The sequence below is a fragment of the Myxocyprinus asiaticus genome, chromosome 11 (assembly GCF_019703515.2).
Source record: "Myxocyprinus asiaticus isolate MX2 ecotype Aquarium Trade chromosome 11, UBuf_Myxa_2, whole genome shotgun sequence".
NCBI lineage: Eukaryota > Metazoa > Chordata > Actinopteri > Cypriniformes > Catostomidae > Myxocyprinus > Myxocyprinus asiaticus.
In genome coordinates this window covers 41,395,741-41,412,833 of record NC_059354.1, presented here as the reverse complement: position 1 = coordinate 41,412,833, position 17,093 = coordinate 41,395,741, and the positions used below count along the sequence as shown (strand labels likewise).

Here is a 17,093-nt window from a genome sequence, read left to right as displayed (position 1 = left end):
ACCCCAAGAAAATCCTATGCTATTATTATATTATATTATATTATATTATATTATATTATATTATATTATATTATATTTTTTGCATGATTTATATTACTTTGTAATCCTAAAGCAAAAAGATGGAAGACCCTTATTGAACTTCATAACTAAAGTCCAGTTGACCAATCAGATCGTGAGTTCGTGGAACTCCTCCTCTTCGCTTCCTTGTTGATGTTGGCGCGAGCTGCAAAAGCAACCACATGATTATATCATTACGTTTATAGAAATACTGTAATTTCTTTAATATCATGGATCGCGAACCTGTCATACAATCAGAGGCAGTGACATGGACGAAAACGAGAGAGGCGATTGCTCAGTTCCGAAAACTTCTGCTTTGTTCAAAATGGTATGTTTTATTTCAGTCATAAGGAAAACAGCTCTAACTTCCTCGTTGTTAATACAACTTAATTTGTATCCAATGTAAGTCATTTTTAACTTGATTTTGCAGCTCAAACATCATGAAAGAGCCAGTGTGCCTAGGACTCTGTGAACATATGCTTTGCAGGTAAAGTAAATTAGAGATGCGTGTTGCTGACTGCCTTATATTGATATATTTATTTATTCATGACCCCCAGGGCACATCATGAATATCTGATTCTAGAATCAGCAGTTTATTTATATAATGTGACTGACAGCTTGATCACGCCTATATCATGAACATCTCTCTAGCAAATAAACATACTATTATAAACTGTATCAGAAAAGCAATTAAGTTCTTCATTAGGCTCATATAATCTTCACAAGACTTATGTAGTAATACAGAGTAATATGTTTATATGGTGTATATATTTATATGATCATAAATAGTATTAGGTATGCAGTTACAGTTGTGCTCAAAAGTTTGCATACCCTGGCAGAAATTGTGAAACTGATTTTGAAAATATGACCGATCATGCAAAAAAAAAAAAAAAAAAGAAAAATGTATTTTATATAAGGATGGTGATCATGTGAAGCCATTTATTATCACATAGTTGTTTGGCTCCTTTTTAAATCATAATGATAACAGAAATCACCCAAATGGCCCTGATCAAAAGTTTACATACCCTTGAATGTTTGGCCTTGTTACAGACACACAAGGTGACACACACAGTTTTAAATGGCAATTAAAGGTTAATTTCCCACACCTGTGGCTTTTAAAATTGCAATTAGTGTCTGTGTATAAATAGTCAATGAGTTTGTAAGCTCTCATGTGGATGTACTGGGCAGGCTAGATACTGAGGCATGGGGAGCAGAAAAGAACTGTCAAAAGACCTGCATAACAAGGTAATGAAACTTTATAAAGATGGAAAAGGAAATAAAACTATATCTAAAGCCTTGGAAATGCCAGTCAGTACTGTCCAATCACTTATTAAGAAGTGGAAAATTATGGGATCTCTTGATACCAAGCCAAGGTCAGGTAGACCAAGAAAGATTTCAGCCACAACTGCCAAAAGAATTGTTTGGGATACAAAGAAAAACCCACAGGTAACCTCAGGAGAAATACAGGCTGCTCTGGAAAAAGGTTGTTTCAAGGAGCACAATACGACGATACTTGAACAAAAATGAGCTGCATGGTCAAGTTGCCAGAAAGAAGCCTTTACTGCGCCAATGCCACAAAAAAGCCCGGCTACAATATGCCTGACAACACCTTGACACGCCTCACAGCTTCTGGCACACTGTAATTTGGAGGGACGAGACCAAAATAGAGCTTTATGGTCACAACCATAAGCGCTATGTTTGGAGAGGGGTCAACAAGGCCTATAGTGAAAAGAATACCATCCCCACTGTGAAGGATGTTGGTGGCTCACTGATGCTTTGCGGGTGTGTGAGCTCTAAAGGCAAGATGACTGCAGCATGCTATCAGAAAATACTGGCAGACAATTTGCATTCTTCTACACAAAAGCTGCACATGGGACGCTCTTGGACTTTCCAGCATGACAATGACCCTAAGCACAAGGCAAAGTTGACCCTCCAGTGGTTATAGCAGAAAAAGGTGAAGGTTCTGGAGTGGCCATCACAGTCTCCTGACCTTAATATCATCGAGCCACTCTGGAGAGATCTCAAACGAGCGGTTCATGCAAGACGACCAAAGACTTTGCATGACCTGGAGGCATTTTGCCAAGACGAATGGGCAGCTATACCACCTGCAAGAATTTGGGGCCTCATAGACAACTATTACAAAAGACTGCACGCTGTCATTGATGCTAAAGGGGGCAATACACAGTATTAAGAACTAAGGGTATGCAGACTTTTGAACAGGGGTCATTTCATGTTTTTCTTTGTTGCCATGTTTTGTTTTATGATTGTGCCATTCTGTTGTAACCTACAGTTGAATATGAATCCCATAAGAAATAAAATAAATGTTTTGCCTGCTCACTCATTTTTTTCTTTAAAAATGGTACATATATTACCAATCCTCCAAGGGTATGCAGACTTTTGAGCACAACTGTAAGGTATTGATCAGGCCCATCATTAATATCTGTCTACCATACAAAATATATGATAATCCTACTATTGCAACCTTTATTTGCTATGATGTACAGGCCATGATCAGGCCTGAATCATAAACATTTATCTATAGTAGCTTTAAATACTTTATATACCCATAGGATAAATAAAGAGCTTTTGATATGTAATGCAAGTCTTGGTCAACCTGAATTATAAATATTTCTTTGTCAATAATTATGCGATTGTAACCTGTATTTGATATGTAATGCAAGTCTTGGTCAGGCTCCAATCATTAATAACCTTATGTGGTATATACTTTATAAACATGCTATTATAAACTTTTTATAAGCAAGTCAAGTCTTGATCATGCTTATTATTTTTAATATTAATTAATATCTCTCTATAGTATAATATGTAATCATAGTACATCATACAATATATTACCATACTACTATTAATATATAATCATACTATTATTGATGTGCAATGTAGGCATGTGACGGTATAACATTTTCACGTCACGATAATTGTAGAAGCTTTTATCATGGTATACGGTATTATCACAGTACTGAATTACATTATAAAAACAGGCTGAACAATAAACAAACTTTATTATTGTTCTCTTAATAACAAATTTAATTTCTTTTTCAATACCAAACTGGCTTTTAAATGAACAGATAACAAATAACTTTGAAAAGAACCTTGAACGTTTAAAAAACTTCCATCATCAACACCATCGATACATAACCAAATATAACATTTAGTTGATGTCTTAATATTTAAATGGTAATTCTGCCACGGGGCCACTGATCATTACAGATCAATACAGACCTTGTCTTGTTGAGGCTAATGTTAAATTAAGGCTAGACTATTTTTATCCAGCCAGCTGCTAGGCTACAACAATAGTATGCATGTTTTTCAGGATAGCAAGCCATTTGCTAATGTATAGCTTGGTGCTAGCTACACATTTATAACCCCAAGTTCACTACATGGAAACGTACGATTGCGTTGTGTTCCAATTTGAACTTAAAATTTAAATCGTCATTGTGCTACATTGCCATTATTAATTACAGGACATAGTTTTAGTGGATTACAACTGTAGTTTAGTTACTACAAGACGCAAATGTTACTGTGTAGCTAACGGAGTTTTAGTGAACTACTCTTTGGGCACTTGAATGCAAGCTACACATTATCTGCAATTGGCAACAACAGTTCACTTCCTTTGTTCGTCTTAGTTGTCACTTAGCTAGGTATCTCTTAAAGTGTTGTCTCTCAGTTTTCAAAAACAGTTTGTAAAAACGAGTGGAACTGGGGGCCTGGGTAGCTCAGTGGTAAAGACGCTAGCTACCACCCCTGGAGTTCGCTAGTTCGAATCACAGGGCATGCTGAGTGACTCCAGCCGAAATTGGCCCGGTTGCTAGGGAGGGTAGAGGCACTTGGGGTATCCTCCTCGTGATCGCTATAATGTGGTTCGCTCTCGGTGGGGCGTGTGGTGAGTTGTGCATTCCATATACATCCCACCAAATATTACTGTTGCACACAAGGACCTGAATGGCCTAGTAGCCCAACTTCCTTCTCCATATATACTCATGGGAGACTTTAATAGTCACAACACTCTATGGGGAAATACCCATTATGACACCAAAGGAAAGAGGATAGAAGAATTCCTAGACAATCACGCCTTATGTCTTCTAAATGATGAATCCAGCACTTACCTACACCCAGGGCACGGAACATACTCGGCAATTGACCTAACAATTTGTGAACCTGAATTATTTTGAGACCTTTCATGGAAAGTATGGCATGACCTTTGTAGGATTGACCACTTTCCATCAATATTAACCCTAAAAGGAAGAGAAGAAGCTCTAAAAATACCAAGATGGCAGTTTAAAAAATTTAACTGGTATCATTTTCAAACGCTTTGCTATGAAAGGTGTAATGAAGCCTCTGAAGATGATCCAGATGTTATTAAACATTTCACCAGTACACTCATCTCCATAGCAAATGATACCATTTCAAAAACATATCCAAACACAAAATGCAAACGGATGCCATGGTTTGATGATAAATGCAACGGAAGAAGGCTGAAAGATTATTCTTCAGAAGGCCAACAAGTGAAGATCTTGTTAAAGTTAAAATAAGTAGGGCACAAGCTCGAAGAATAATAAATAAAGCTAAAAGGAAAAGTTGGAGACAGTTTGTGTCTGGTCTGACATCAAGTACCTCAACAAAAAAGGTCTGGAATCTGTTTCGCAGGATGAAGGGCAGGAATGATGGAGCTCAAATTCAGCACATCAAATATCAAGACACAATTCTAACTTCAAAACAAGAGATTGCAAATACCCTAGCAGAAACTTTTGAAAAGAACTCCTCCATTGGAAATTGCCTTAATGCCTTCCAAGTTTTCCTAGCACAGGACGAAAAGAAAGGTATACATTTTTCACCTAATAATAAGGAACCTTATAATCAACTGTTCACAGTGGAAGAATTGACACGAGCCATAAACAGAGCTGATACAGCAGTAGAACCAGATGATATCCACTACCAGTTTTTAAAAAATTTGCCTCACAATTTCCTGTCTTTACTGTTAAAACTTTTTAACTCTATTTGGATATCAGGGAATATTCCACTCTCTTGGAAAGAAGCGATAATCATTCCCATCCCAAAACCAGGAAAAGATCATAATGACCCCAACAAATACCGCCCAATAGCCCTGACAAGTTGCTTATGCAAAACCATGGAGAGAATGGTTAATGAACGTCTAGTATGGATCCTGGAATTGCAACATCTCTTAAGTAAAGTTCAGTGTGGCTTCAGAAAAGGAAGAAGTACTGTTGATCACCTCATCAGCCTTGAAAGCTACGTACGAGATGCTTTCATCAGAAAAGAACATGCATTGGCTGTCTTTTTTGACTTAGAGAAAGCTTATGACACCACTTGGAAATTCGGTATTTTAAAGGATATCAACTTGGTTTTAGAGGACAATTACCCATTTTTATTGCTAATTTTTTATCAAACATACATTTTAAAGTCAGAGTAGGTAATACTCTATCTGACCCACATAAACAAGAGCTAGGCATACCACAAGGAAGCATTTTATCAGTTACACTTTTTAGTATCAAAATCAACGGCATCGCAAAAGCCATCGGGTCGGAAATCCATTGCAGTCTTTATGTGGATGGTATTTGCTACAGAGGCAAATCCATGAATAACATTGAACAGAAAATACAGCTGACAATTAACAGAATGCAGTCCTGATCAGTATCAAATGGCTTTAAATTTTCAAAGACCAAAACTGTTTGTATGCATTTTTGCCAGCTACGCTCTCTCCATCTTGATCCAGAGATATTCATGGATGGTGAACACATCAGAGTGGTTAAGAAAACCAAATTCCTTGGAATAACTCTTGACAGTAAACTGAGTTTTATCCCTCACATAAAGATTTTAAATGATAAATGTCTTAAAGCCATGAACATTTTAAATGTTTTAACTAAAACAAAATGGGGTGCAGAAAGTTTAATTCTTTTAAATCTCTACAGAACACTAAATCGATCATGCCTGGATTATGGATGTATAGTGTATGGATCAGCCAGGAAATCGTATATCTGACTCTTGGACACAGTACATCATCAAGGCATACGACTGGCATTAGGGGCCTTTAGAACATCACCAACTCAAAGTTTGTATGTAGAAGCAAATTAACTTTCTCTGGAGAACAGATGCCTCAAACTAGCCCTACAATATACAACAAAGCTGAAGACCAACAAATAAAACCCAGCTTTCCATCCTGTTTTCTTAACCCCTTCTTCAAGCCTATATGAACAAAAACCAAGACATATCCGACCTTTTGGATTACGGATCAAACCACAGTTACAAAATCTCAAAGTAGATCTGAGCATACTGGAACAGATACACTTCTGTATAATCCCCCCCTGGAACTTTAAAAAACCAAAAATAATTTTAGACCTAACAAGAAACAAAAAATCTGAAACCCACCCAAATGACTTTCAACAATAACTCCTCTACATTAGAGAAATATATCCATCACATACCCCTATATATACAGATGGATCAAAATATGAAGACCATGTATCATCTGCATTTGTGATCAACCACAGCTCAATTTTTACAGCAGAGGCAAACACTACCACCTTAGCACTGGACTTCATAAAGACTATGCAACAGAAAAACGTACTGGTAATTACAGATTCAAAATCATGTCTTCAAGCAATGTCATCCCTAAAAAATTATCACCTAATGCTTGTAAATATTCTTTGCAAATTGCTGGATCTGGAGGCCCAAAATGTATCTACTTCTGCTGGGTACCTGGACACTGTGGAATCCCAGGAAATGAAGAAGCAGACACTGCTGCAAAAGAGGCACTATCAGCGGATTTCAAAAATTGTCCATTACCTCTCACTGACCTAAAACCCATAATAAACTCGCATATTATCAAAAAATGGCAAACTGAGTGGGACCAACGCACCATGAACAAACTCCATGAAATCAGCCCTATTGTTGGCAAAAGAAATGTTTCTCTATTTTCAAATCACTGGGACCAGATCGTCTACACCTGCTATCGAATAGGTCACTCCAGGATGTCACACAAGTTTTTAATATTAGGAGAAGACTCATCAACATGTACCTTCTGCCAGAATCCATTATCCATGAAACGTTTTATTAGACTGTACATGAGAAACCTTTTTTATTCAGTCAACACTATGGAAGAAATTTTTAACAAAGTCAAACCTAACGCAATTTTAGAGTTTTTAGGAAACATTTATTTTAAAAAACTTATATATAGTTCCTTACACATTTCTCATCATGGAAATAGCCCTAGAAGCTGGCATGGCAATTAAAGAATTATTTATGGTATTTTGAAGTGCCTACAATAACAATATCGTACATGTTAATTACCGTGATATACCGTCACATGCCTAGTGTAATGCAGGTCTTGGTCAGTCCTGGAACACAGATCTCTCAGCCTATAGCTAGATCATAAAGTATGCATGTGGTCTGTCATACAGGTCTTGTGCAGGCCCCCATGCTGGAGACGGCTGCAGTGTGTGCCACAGTCCTGCATGGGTGAAAGACATTCAGATCAACAGACAGCTATGTAACATAACAGAACTCTTCTGCAATCTAGACTCCTTACTGAACCCTACAGAGGTCTCAGGTAAGACAAGACCTTCACAACATGACATTAGGCACCCAATTAAAACCCTAACACATGTATGTTATTTCATCCCTTCATGAGGTAATGTGCTTTTTTCCACACATAAATCCCCAAGTGAACTTTGAGCCACGTAATGACTATAATTATGCAATGAAATTATCCATAGTGGTTTTAGCTGGTTGCTCCGGGCTGAGTTAAAGCCGGGGTGATGTTGCCAGTGGCAGAGAGATGTGCTGTCTGACAGACAGGTCTGTGGCCCTGAGGTCAGGGTGTTTAACGCTGCAGAGGAGATTGAGGCAGTGGAGGGGTCACACTGGGTCGTTCATGCTGGTGAATGCTATAGCATAAAAGCTAGTCGGGGGAAGAGGAATATCAAATGTGCTCATGTACACAGTACACTTGTGTTTAGCTTTGCCAAAATTAGAAGGTTAGTGTCAGCAAAGGATATTTAGTCATTCAATTATATCAAAGCTCATTTTTGAGCTGAAGGAGCAATTAAAAATAAGGTCATAACGTCTGAGATTTATTTATTAAACATTTTTCTTTTTCAAAATGCATGTGCCAAGAAATGTATTCATTTTGATTTGATAGATTAAAAAAAAACAAAAAAACATGTATACTATGTTCAACAAAAATTTTGATTAAATTACCAAGTAAAAGGCAATAGAATATTTACACTCGCATGTACACATCTTAATATTTTTCATATTTATTTCAAGGTAAAAAAAGTAATATAAAAAAAAGTTTTTTATACTTTTAGGTTAAAAAAATTGTGGGTATTATATTAGAAATGTAATACTTTTTAATCTATCTTGTATTTTCTTTATCATTTATATGTAAAACACTTTGAAAAGTGTGAAATGTGCTATATAAATAAACTTGCCTTGCCTACAATTATTTTGTTAGGCTATTTAAAAACCTGAAATAACCTTGCCATGTCAAAATTGAATATTATATATAAATACGTAATATATATTACTATTCTTAACTGACATTGACACAGTCATGGGGGGACCTGGGGTGTTTTATGGTTTTCTTGTCACATGATGACAAAATGGCTTCGTTCATTAGCTGGACCAGCCTGAAAAAATAGCGTTTTTAATGTAATCTGAGCTAAAGAAACACAATTTATCATACCATTGTGGTCAGATTTTACTGCCCTTACTACTACTGATTTTAAATATGTTCATAATCTTGACCCACCGTTCTGAAGATTGTGGTCTTTCCCAGTAGATAGAAGCTGTACTTTCATGCTGCTTGTATCCATAGAAATAGCTGACCGGGAGTGTTCCCAAGATGGCAGCCGAGTGGACTGACTTGCCTTGAAAGGGACTTTGGTTAAACGATATTGACTTCGATATGGCGATCAAAATATTTTCCAAATATATTAATAATACATTTTTTAAAGAAAACAGCTTCACTGTTGTATTTACTTACAGTAAAGGATGATAATAAATAACCTTTTTACAAGAATTTCAACCTTATTCTCTGAGCAGTCACTCCACCTATACATTTTCAACTTTAAGCCCCCAAAAAATATCAAAATACATTTTATTTCAGAAATGAAGTTGTGCATTTAAATTGTCAGCATTAATTGCATTTGTAATGTATTTTTAATAACTTAAAGGGTGCTTCTCATTTCCTAAATTGTGCATCCTCACTCCTCCGTCCTCGAGCCCGTGACCTGGTAATCGATCAAAGTCAGCCATCGTGAAGGACCTATCAATTCACTGAAAACACCGCAAAGGAGGTGAGGATCAAGGACAGAGGAAGCTTACCGAGGACGCTTGAACAAAGAAACACAGGAGCATCCTATGTGGAAGAATTTTTGGTCAAAGCACCTGGCGCATGCATAAATTCCCCTCCCCCTTCACATCTGACACAACAGTTTTAATTCATGTTTCACTTTGCGCTTTAAATAAACCATAATTGTCACATACTTTAACGGTTTAACAGTGCATTGAAGTCACGCTTGAGTGAGCAGGACATTTAAATTTGGATGCACAATTTCAGAAATGAGAAGCACCCACAGAGCCAGGCCAAAAAGAAAATATTTCACATAATTGACTCTTCAGTCTATTTTTAAATATGAATCACATTTTTTATGTAAGTTTTTACAGTGGGTGACATAATGTGATTCTCCTTATGATTAGCCACACCCACTGATGCTGTTCTCTCAAAAGAGAGCTCCGTCACCAAGAAGAAGAACTTCAAGATATGGTTTAGCCCAAAAAGTCGCAAAGTACGCTGTTGCGTTGAGAAGCCTGTTGAGGTGAACTTGTCAAAAGAAGATCAGCAAAAGAAACCCACTACATCACCTGCGTCCAAACCTAAAGATTTGTCCGTCTTCAACTTCACCTCATCCTCCCAGGACTCTGGGTCCTCAACTCCTCCACGTGGGAAAGTAACTAAGAAAACGAAGACAAAGAGGGTCAACCCAGCCTGCAAACAAGCCCGTGGTCCTAAAAAGCCCGTAAAAAGAACTCAGACTAAGCAGGAATGCAAAAGGCTAAAGCTAGAGGCCATTAACCAACAGTGGGGCTTTGGTAAAGAAGGTGCTCTAGACAGGAATGATGAAGAAGCTGAGAAGGTGAGCTCTGGAGATGACAACAGCAAGTCCAGTAAGAGAGTGTCTTTCCAGTGCCCCGGCAGCCAGCCTGAGGAACCTCAGAAGACTGTCCATCAAGGAGAAAATCAAAATCTAATTCCTGATGTTGAAGACACTGAGTCTGGTGGTAAGAAGCCTCCTTCTCATGACCAGCTGTCTGAGCTTGTCAGTGACACTTCAGAATCAAATAAAAATGCCCCAGGGTCTCTTCAGTCTTCCCCTTCCAGAGTACCAAAGAGAGCCAGAGTGAACCAGGATAGTGAAAAATCAGCTAGTACACCAAAAAGACCCAGAACATCTCCAGGACGGAGGAAGAGATTAACTAGAGAAGGAACCACACAGTCCACACCTCTTCCAACTAAAGATCTTTCTCAGAGTTTGAGAACTTCCAAACAGTCCAAAGAGGAGCAAAATGTGAAGCTGAACCTCTCACCTTTAACGAGAAGGTCGTCATATACTCCTGTCCTTGGGAGGTCTCCTGTGGTGCGACGCAACCAGAGAAGTCCAGCTTACATGAAGAGGAACCACAAGGGAGAGACGCCACTGCACTTGGCTGCAATAAAGGTTTGTGATGGTAAAGAATATCTTCGGCCTGTACGAGTGGTTCTCTATTGGTTTTGCTTCATGAGAAAGGCATTACTTCAGCAATTTTGTTTGGTGCCCCTAATGGCACAGAAATTACACACCTGACCTTTAAAATCAAACATTGAAATATATTAATATTTTCATAAAATGCATAGGCTCAACTAGGGCTGAACGATTAATTGAAAATAAAATCGAAATTGCGATATGACGTAGTATGATTATGAATCTGCAAGGGTTGCAATTTAATTAAATAAATAGTCTACATGCGCTGCTTGTTGCTTTTACTGTATGTGCACAGCGCTGGTCCCTGTAGTAAAATATACTGTACTCAAAGGCATGTGCGAGGCTAATGAGCTGAGAGCGTTATATTTACAGCGCACTAGATTTGCGTAATTCAAAATATGCTTGACCGCTAAAAGTTACTATTCAAATCTAAAGTAACCTCATAACACCGGGTTTTTGTGGATGCGAGCATTTTTCTGTATAACAATGTCATAGCCAACTCTATGAAATGTCTTCATTCAGTGTTTCGCCAAAATAAAAGCTTCTGCCAAACTAAAGTCTTACAGGTTTAACCGGACCGCATAGCAATGCTGCGTGCAATTTAAGAAATTATTACAAAAATCTGGTACTGTTTTATAATAATGATCATTATTATTATATTATTGTCATTGTTATTGTTAATATTATACAAAAATATATTTCTGTAAAATTGTCTTAACTTAATAATAGTAACTTATATTGTGTTCCAGAAAATAATGATGCTAAGACCCTATCACAAAGTGGACAAAAACAGGTACACAGTGAATAGATTTAAGATGATGTGAAACCTTTTTTCCTCTGTATGTTTCACTGTATTTTTTGTTTATTATGTCTGGTTCTTTTTAAGAGAACTCCAATGTGAACACCCTTTCTTGATAAGTATTTCCATTGACTTTAGAGCATGTTTGCCCAGGACTTGATTTTTCATCAATTAAATGTTAATAATCATAACACAGTTCAAAGTATCACAGTATCGCAAGTCAAAGACACAATATTTTTGTCCAAATCATTCAGCCCTAGGCCTAAAAATATACAAAATGATTACAATAATAATTACTACAATGAATTTCAATCGTTTCATGCTCTGGGCAGCCCAAAATTCACAGCACAAATGGTGTATTCTTGTTGTTGTATATATTGCAACCAGTATTTATGTAGTCTGGGTTGTATTTTCTTTTACCTTGCAAAGTTTGGTTCATGGTTTTCAGATGAGGGCATTACGCTATCTGTCCATGTTGGCATCTACTTGTCAATTTTCTAACAAGTGATGGATGAACTCATGCCAAATTAGCGTAGAGTTTGATTGGACACAGCCTTTAATGCCAACAACAAAATATATGAGACTTTTCTTCCTTTTAGAAGTAAATAAGCCTGTTTTTTTTATTTTTTATTTTTTTTTGGCCATCCTATGAATTATATATAACTATAGTATATATTTGCTTGTTATTTGCATTTAGAATGATTTTTTACCTGCTGTCCATGACCCTATCAGAACAGACCTGTGACCCATTTTTGGGTCATGACCAACTAGTTGGGAACCACTGCTCTATACTATGTTTCTTGTCTGAGATTGTTCTTCATTGTTAGTATGCCATCTGTGAGTCACTCAAGGATAGATGCTAGGTCACTGTGAGTGTCTGAGCAATCAATAATTAACCTTCGTTAATGACCTTATGACCCCTGATTTTTTTTGTACAGGGTGATGTGGAGGAGGTAAGAAATCTTCTTGTGCTGGGAGCTGACCCCAACCTGAAGGACAATGCAGGCTGGACACCACTGGTGAGCCAAGAGAACCCACTTACACAATGCAGCATTAAACGTTTACAGTCAACAGCCTTGTTTCTAGGGTGATTTGTGAAAATGGTTGGAAAGCTTTTTCTTGTTGGGAAAATGTGTTATCCTTGCAGAAAACTTCATGTTCAATCAATACTCAACTGCTATGAATGGTTAATGTAGATTTCATGAATACTCTTTCATGTTGTGTGGGTGTACTGTAAATGTTTTATCCTTTAAGATGTTTTTGCTAAATCCTATAAATCTTACGTACCATTTAGTTTGATGAAAAGTGTGGATCCATGTAGAGAATTGCACTCAAACACTGGAAAATAAAATATTAACGCTCCCTGAAAGCAGTGCAAATTTTGTATCTCTCTTGCCACATGAATAGGTTTGCACTTACTGTAAGTGCTTACATTCAATATATTGTCAAACTTTCCACAGACAGGTTGCATTGTATGGCTTAAGGACCTTTGCTAGCTTGTTGATACTTTGGAATTATGAGGTCCAAACTAATATAAAAATGCTGATTCTGTTATATTCCTATGTAATATGCCAGGAAATTGTCATATCTGGATCTCTAAGGCTGTGTTATGTACACAGTTGTGCACAGTGCAGAACTGAATTGAGAATACCTTTTACATTTCCTGAATTTAAATTGAGGCAGCAAACAGGATGTAGAATTGTCATTTGTATTTGAATTTAAGGAAGTAGGATTAAAATGGAATGCAATTCATATAAATTAATTATGCTGTAATTGCAGTGTGAAATATTTATCACCTGTAAACATGTTACACACAACATATGGGGTATTTCTAAAAACATTAATTAGATTATATAAGATCATATTCAATTTAATAAAAAAGTATAATAAATATTATAATATTATATCAAATATTATAATAAAATATGAGTAATATTATTAATAATAATTATAATATATAAAATCATAAAAATATTATTATTATTATTATATTAAATTAAATATTTATATTAAACATTATAAAATATAATATTAAAAAAATTCACTTATAGACATTTTTAATGAGAATAGGTATTTTCATTATATTTATTAAAACTGACTTCTGAATTTTCAGATTTACCCCATAGTCTTCACAGGATTAATAGATTGTGGAATTTTTTGAGACAAGTGTATTATTGGTACACCTTTGTGTGGTTATACCTCAATATATTCAAATTTGTATGTCAATATTTATTTTTTAAGTTATTTTAGAACAAAATGTTCGTTGTGGACATTTTGTGGTGCTGTATGGAAAAATTAAACCTTGTTTTGATGTTTGTGTTAACTGATTTGACTGTATTTACTTTAGTTAAGAGAATCTCTCTAATCAGTTGAGAAATAATGTCAGTGAATAAATAGGCATAATTATTCTATATTAATTATGTAAATTAATTATACATGTTTGGAAGCAAAACTTATGTTGGACTAATGAAATTCCTCTGTTGTGGAACTGTTGAACTTCGTAGAATTGCAATTCAATGTATTCCTCTTCCTTTCATTCCAATTCACATTCTAATTTTACATCCTGTGGGGCGTGGCCAATTCCAACTCATAAACTGAAAGGGAGCCAATACTTAAATTCTGAATTTTACCCAACCCTTGTTACGTAATTGTATTTTATCTTGCAGCATGAGGCTTGTAATCTTGGTCACCTGGCAGTGGTGGATGAACTGCTACAGCACGGAGCGCTGTTGAACACTCCAGGCTATCAGAATGACTCGCCACTGCACGACGCAGTGAGGAATGGCCACCTAGCTGTGGTCAGACTCTTGGTTAAGCGTGGCGCATCCCAAAGTGTTCTGTGAGTACTAAACATGACACCCTCTCACTCACCTAATCAAATACACAACCGATCACCTGTGGTTGCGGTTTGGTTGGGGATGAAAGATGTCAAAGGAATTCAATTTCGTATTTCTTTAAAGGACGTTTTGTCTAGGGATATACTGTATATTACTCGTATTACTTGTAAAATACATTACTCTTTTTTTTGTTTGCCTCACATAAAAGTAACATAAAGCAGACTTGCCCACTTATAGCCATGCAAATCTATCTTCCACGGTATAAACGGTATAGCAAAATCTCAATCAGATGTGCATATCTTGTAACTTATGTGATGGTGTATATTTAGTGTAGAGATTTTCTGGAACCTCTGCTCTAAAATCAGAAACCTACCTCCTCCACCTGCCCTTTATTTGAATGAACTCTCAAACCTATTTCTCTGAGATTGGCACTGAACCAGTAGAGCAAAGATGCTCCGCAGGGCTCTGCAGCTCATATCCCCTAGAGTTCTCAGCATGCGTCTCTGCGTCTCTTTTTGTCTGTCCCCTTTGTGCATTGATTGACTAATGCTGTGCTGCACATTAGGAGCGCATAAAGCATCAGCAGATTTATGCTTCGTTAGTCAGTGGTGAAGTGAAGCATCAGCTCTGTCATAGAAGCAGTGTACAGACGCAATCCACTGCTGTCAGACATAATCAATCACTCTCACTTCGAGCCGTGTGGAATCGGAGCAGTGGGGCTATGGCGGCCACTGGTGCGGGCTGAGCCTGTGCTATAATGTGCTGAATGTATTGACTGGCACATCCCTGTTGTACCAGCTGTAATCTTTAATGCTTTTCAGGGTCCGAGTATATATGAAAAGCCGCTTCTTGGGGGATTTTGAGTGAAGCAAGAACAATCAAGACAGAGTAAGTCAGTGTAATAGAGTGCAACTCTGCCCACTTTTTCAGTGGTCTTTGTTTTGGAAGAAATTTCCCCCATAATTTTTTCCACATAGAATTCAGTAAAGAGTTCTAAGCCATGAACCATGTCACTAGCCCCGAGATAAATCACAACATTACAACTTTTGATTTGAAGTAAAAATGTTTTTGAAAATAGTGAACAGAGACTGTGTACATTTATGAGGAATAAACTGCTCATCCCATGATGCATTGCAAATGACATAATCAAAAGAATATCAGCGATACAATATAAAACTATTGATTTAAAGTCATTGATAAAAAGTATATTGAATTTTTTTCAAAAATATACAAAAAGATTTGTAGTGTTTTAAAGTGTAGGTCGACTTGATTATGTCATCCTCAGTGCTTTATGGGAGTGGGTGGTTGCTGCTTATTGGTGGAGCTCTTTTTGGAATTATGGGTAGTGTAGTTCTTTGCAAAAAATGTGGCTATTAAGCGTGTTTTAAAAAGAATGACGTTGAAATCACACTGACTTGAGACTTCTATAGACATACTGTATATACAGTACAATTGCATAACAATCTCTGAGCTCATGGTAGGTGTGTTTTGAAAGGTTTGTGTAATCATAAAAATGAATTTCTCGATTAGATTTTTTTAACCTAATTTTTTAGCTTTTTTCAGAACCCTACTGTTACACTGTAGTGTGGACATTTGAGTATGTTCAACATTGTAACTCCTGGGTTAGACTTGCAGAAGCTCGGTTGGTTTGATTGTATGATCAAAGCAAAGGAACGCACTTTTCTTTCAATCAATGAGACTTGGTTAGCTCCAGTGCTTAGCATCATCCCTCTTGATTGCTTTGATTACGTGAAAAGCAACAGCTGGAGCACCTCCAAGGACTAATTTTCACATCTTCATCGATCTGTGATTCATTGGGCTCTGTTACTGCTGGCATCTGTGCCTAATTTGTCAACTGTAAGATGGATGCAGTTACTGCAAGGTTTTAACTTACTAATATCACTCTTTTAACTGCAAGCAGTGTCTTATTCAGCTCCTGGTGATTAATGCACACTTCCCCCTTATCAATATGGATAGCACTCTCGCACATATGTGGCATCTGGGTATGAGACCGTTTGGAATTATTGGATTTTCACTCTTTGAGATTGGAAGGTGTGAGCTGCACCAAAACAAAATCATTTACATTCAATGAGGGTGTGAAGAGACTGTGGGCTTGTGGCTCATGAATCCAAATGAAATTTTATGGACCAGTAGACCTCTTAATTGTCCCCCAGGTGTTATCTCTGCACTGAAGCTTAATCTCAGCATACATCCTGCTTTGCCTTCTTTTCTTTCATTTACACCTCTCTTCCCCACCACCCAACAGGGACAAATGATCCGATGAGGGGCCTGTCACGCACACTGATCACCAAGCAGATCCTTTAGGCCCTTTCTTGATTTGTCCGAGGCCTTAACCTTTCACTCTGTTAGTTGTGCAGACAGTGCAAACTATGTCATAATCTTCATTAATGAATGAATCTTCATTACTAATTATGCCTGCTCTGACCCACCTCAGCAAGGCAGGTCTAATGCCGCTTTGGTTCTCTGTAAATGAAATGCAACATCAGAGCAGCCTTAAACTTTGTTGTTGTCATGATATAGCATATATTTTAGTAAAAAAAATATATAGTTTAGGTGGAGGAGATATAATTTAGATTCATACTTAAAGTATAACTTCAT

The 17,093-nt window shown here is 36.9% G+C and overlaps 1 protein-coding gene across 1 annotated transcript in view; it reads left to right on the top strand.

The window, feature by feature from the left end:
- Window positions 1-211: 211 nt before the first annotated feature.
- LOC127448491 (BRCA1-associated RING domain protein 1-like) overlaps window positions 212-17,093 on the top strand; it is a 30,097-nt gene continuing 13,215 nt past the window's right edge. The window contains exons 1-6 of the mRNA XM_051711083.1: window positions 212-385; window positions 488-544; window positions 7,494-7,642; window positions 9,796-10,814; window positions 12,576-12,656; window positions 14,304-14,476. Coding sequence (XP_051567043.1) covers window positions 288-385; window positions 488-544; window positions 7,494-7,642; window positions 9,796-10,814; window positions 12,576-12,656; window positions 14,304-14,476 — 1,577 coding nt within the window. The 5' untranslated portion in view covers window positions 212-287. The remainder of the gene's footprint in view (window positions 386-487; window positions 545-7,493; window positions 7,643-9,795; window positions 10,815-12,575; window positions 12,657-14,303; window positions 14,477-17,093) is intronic.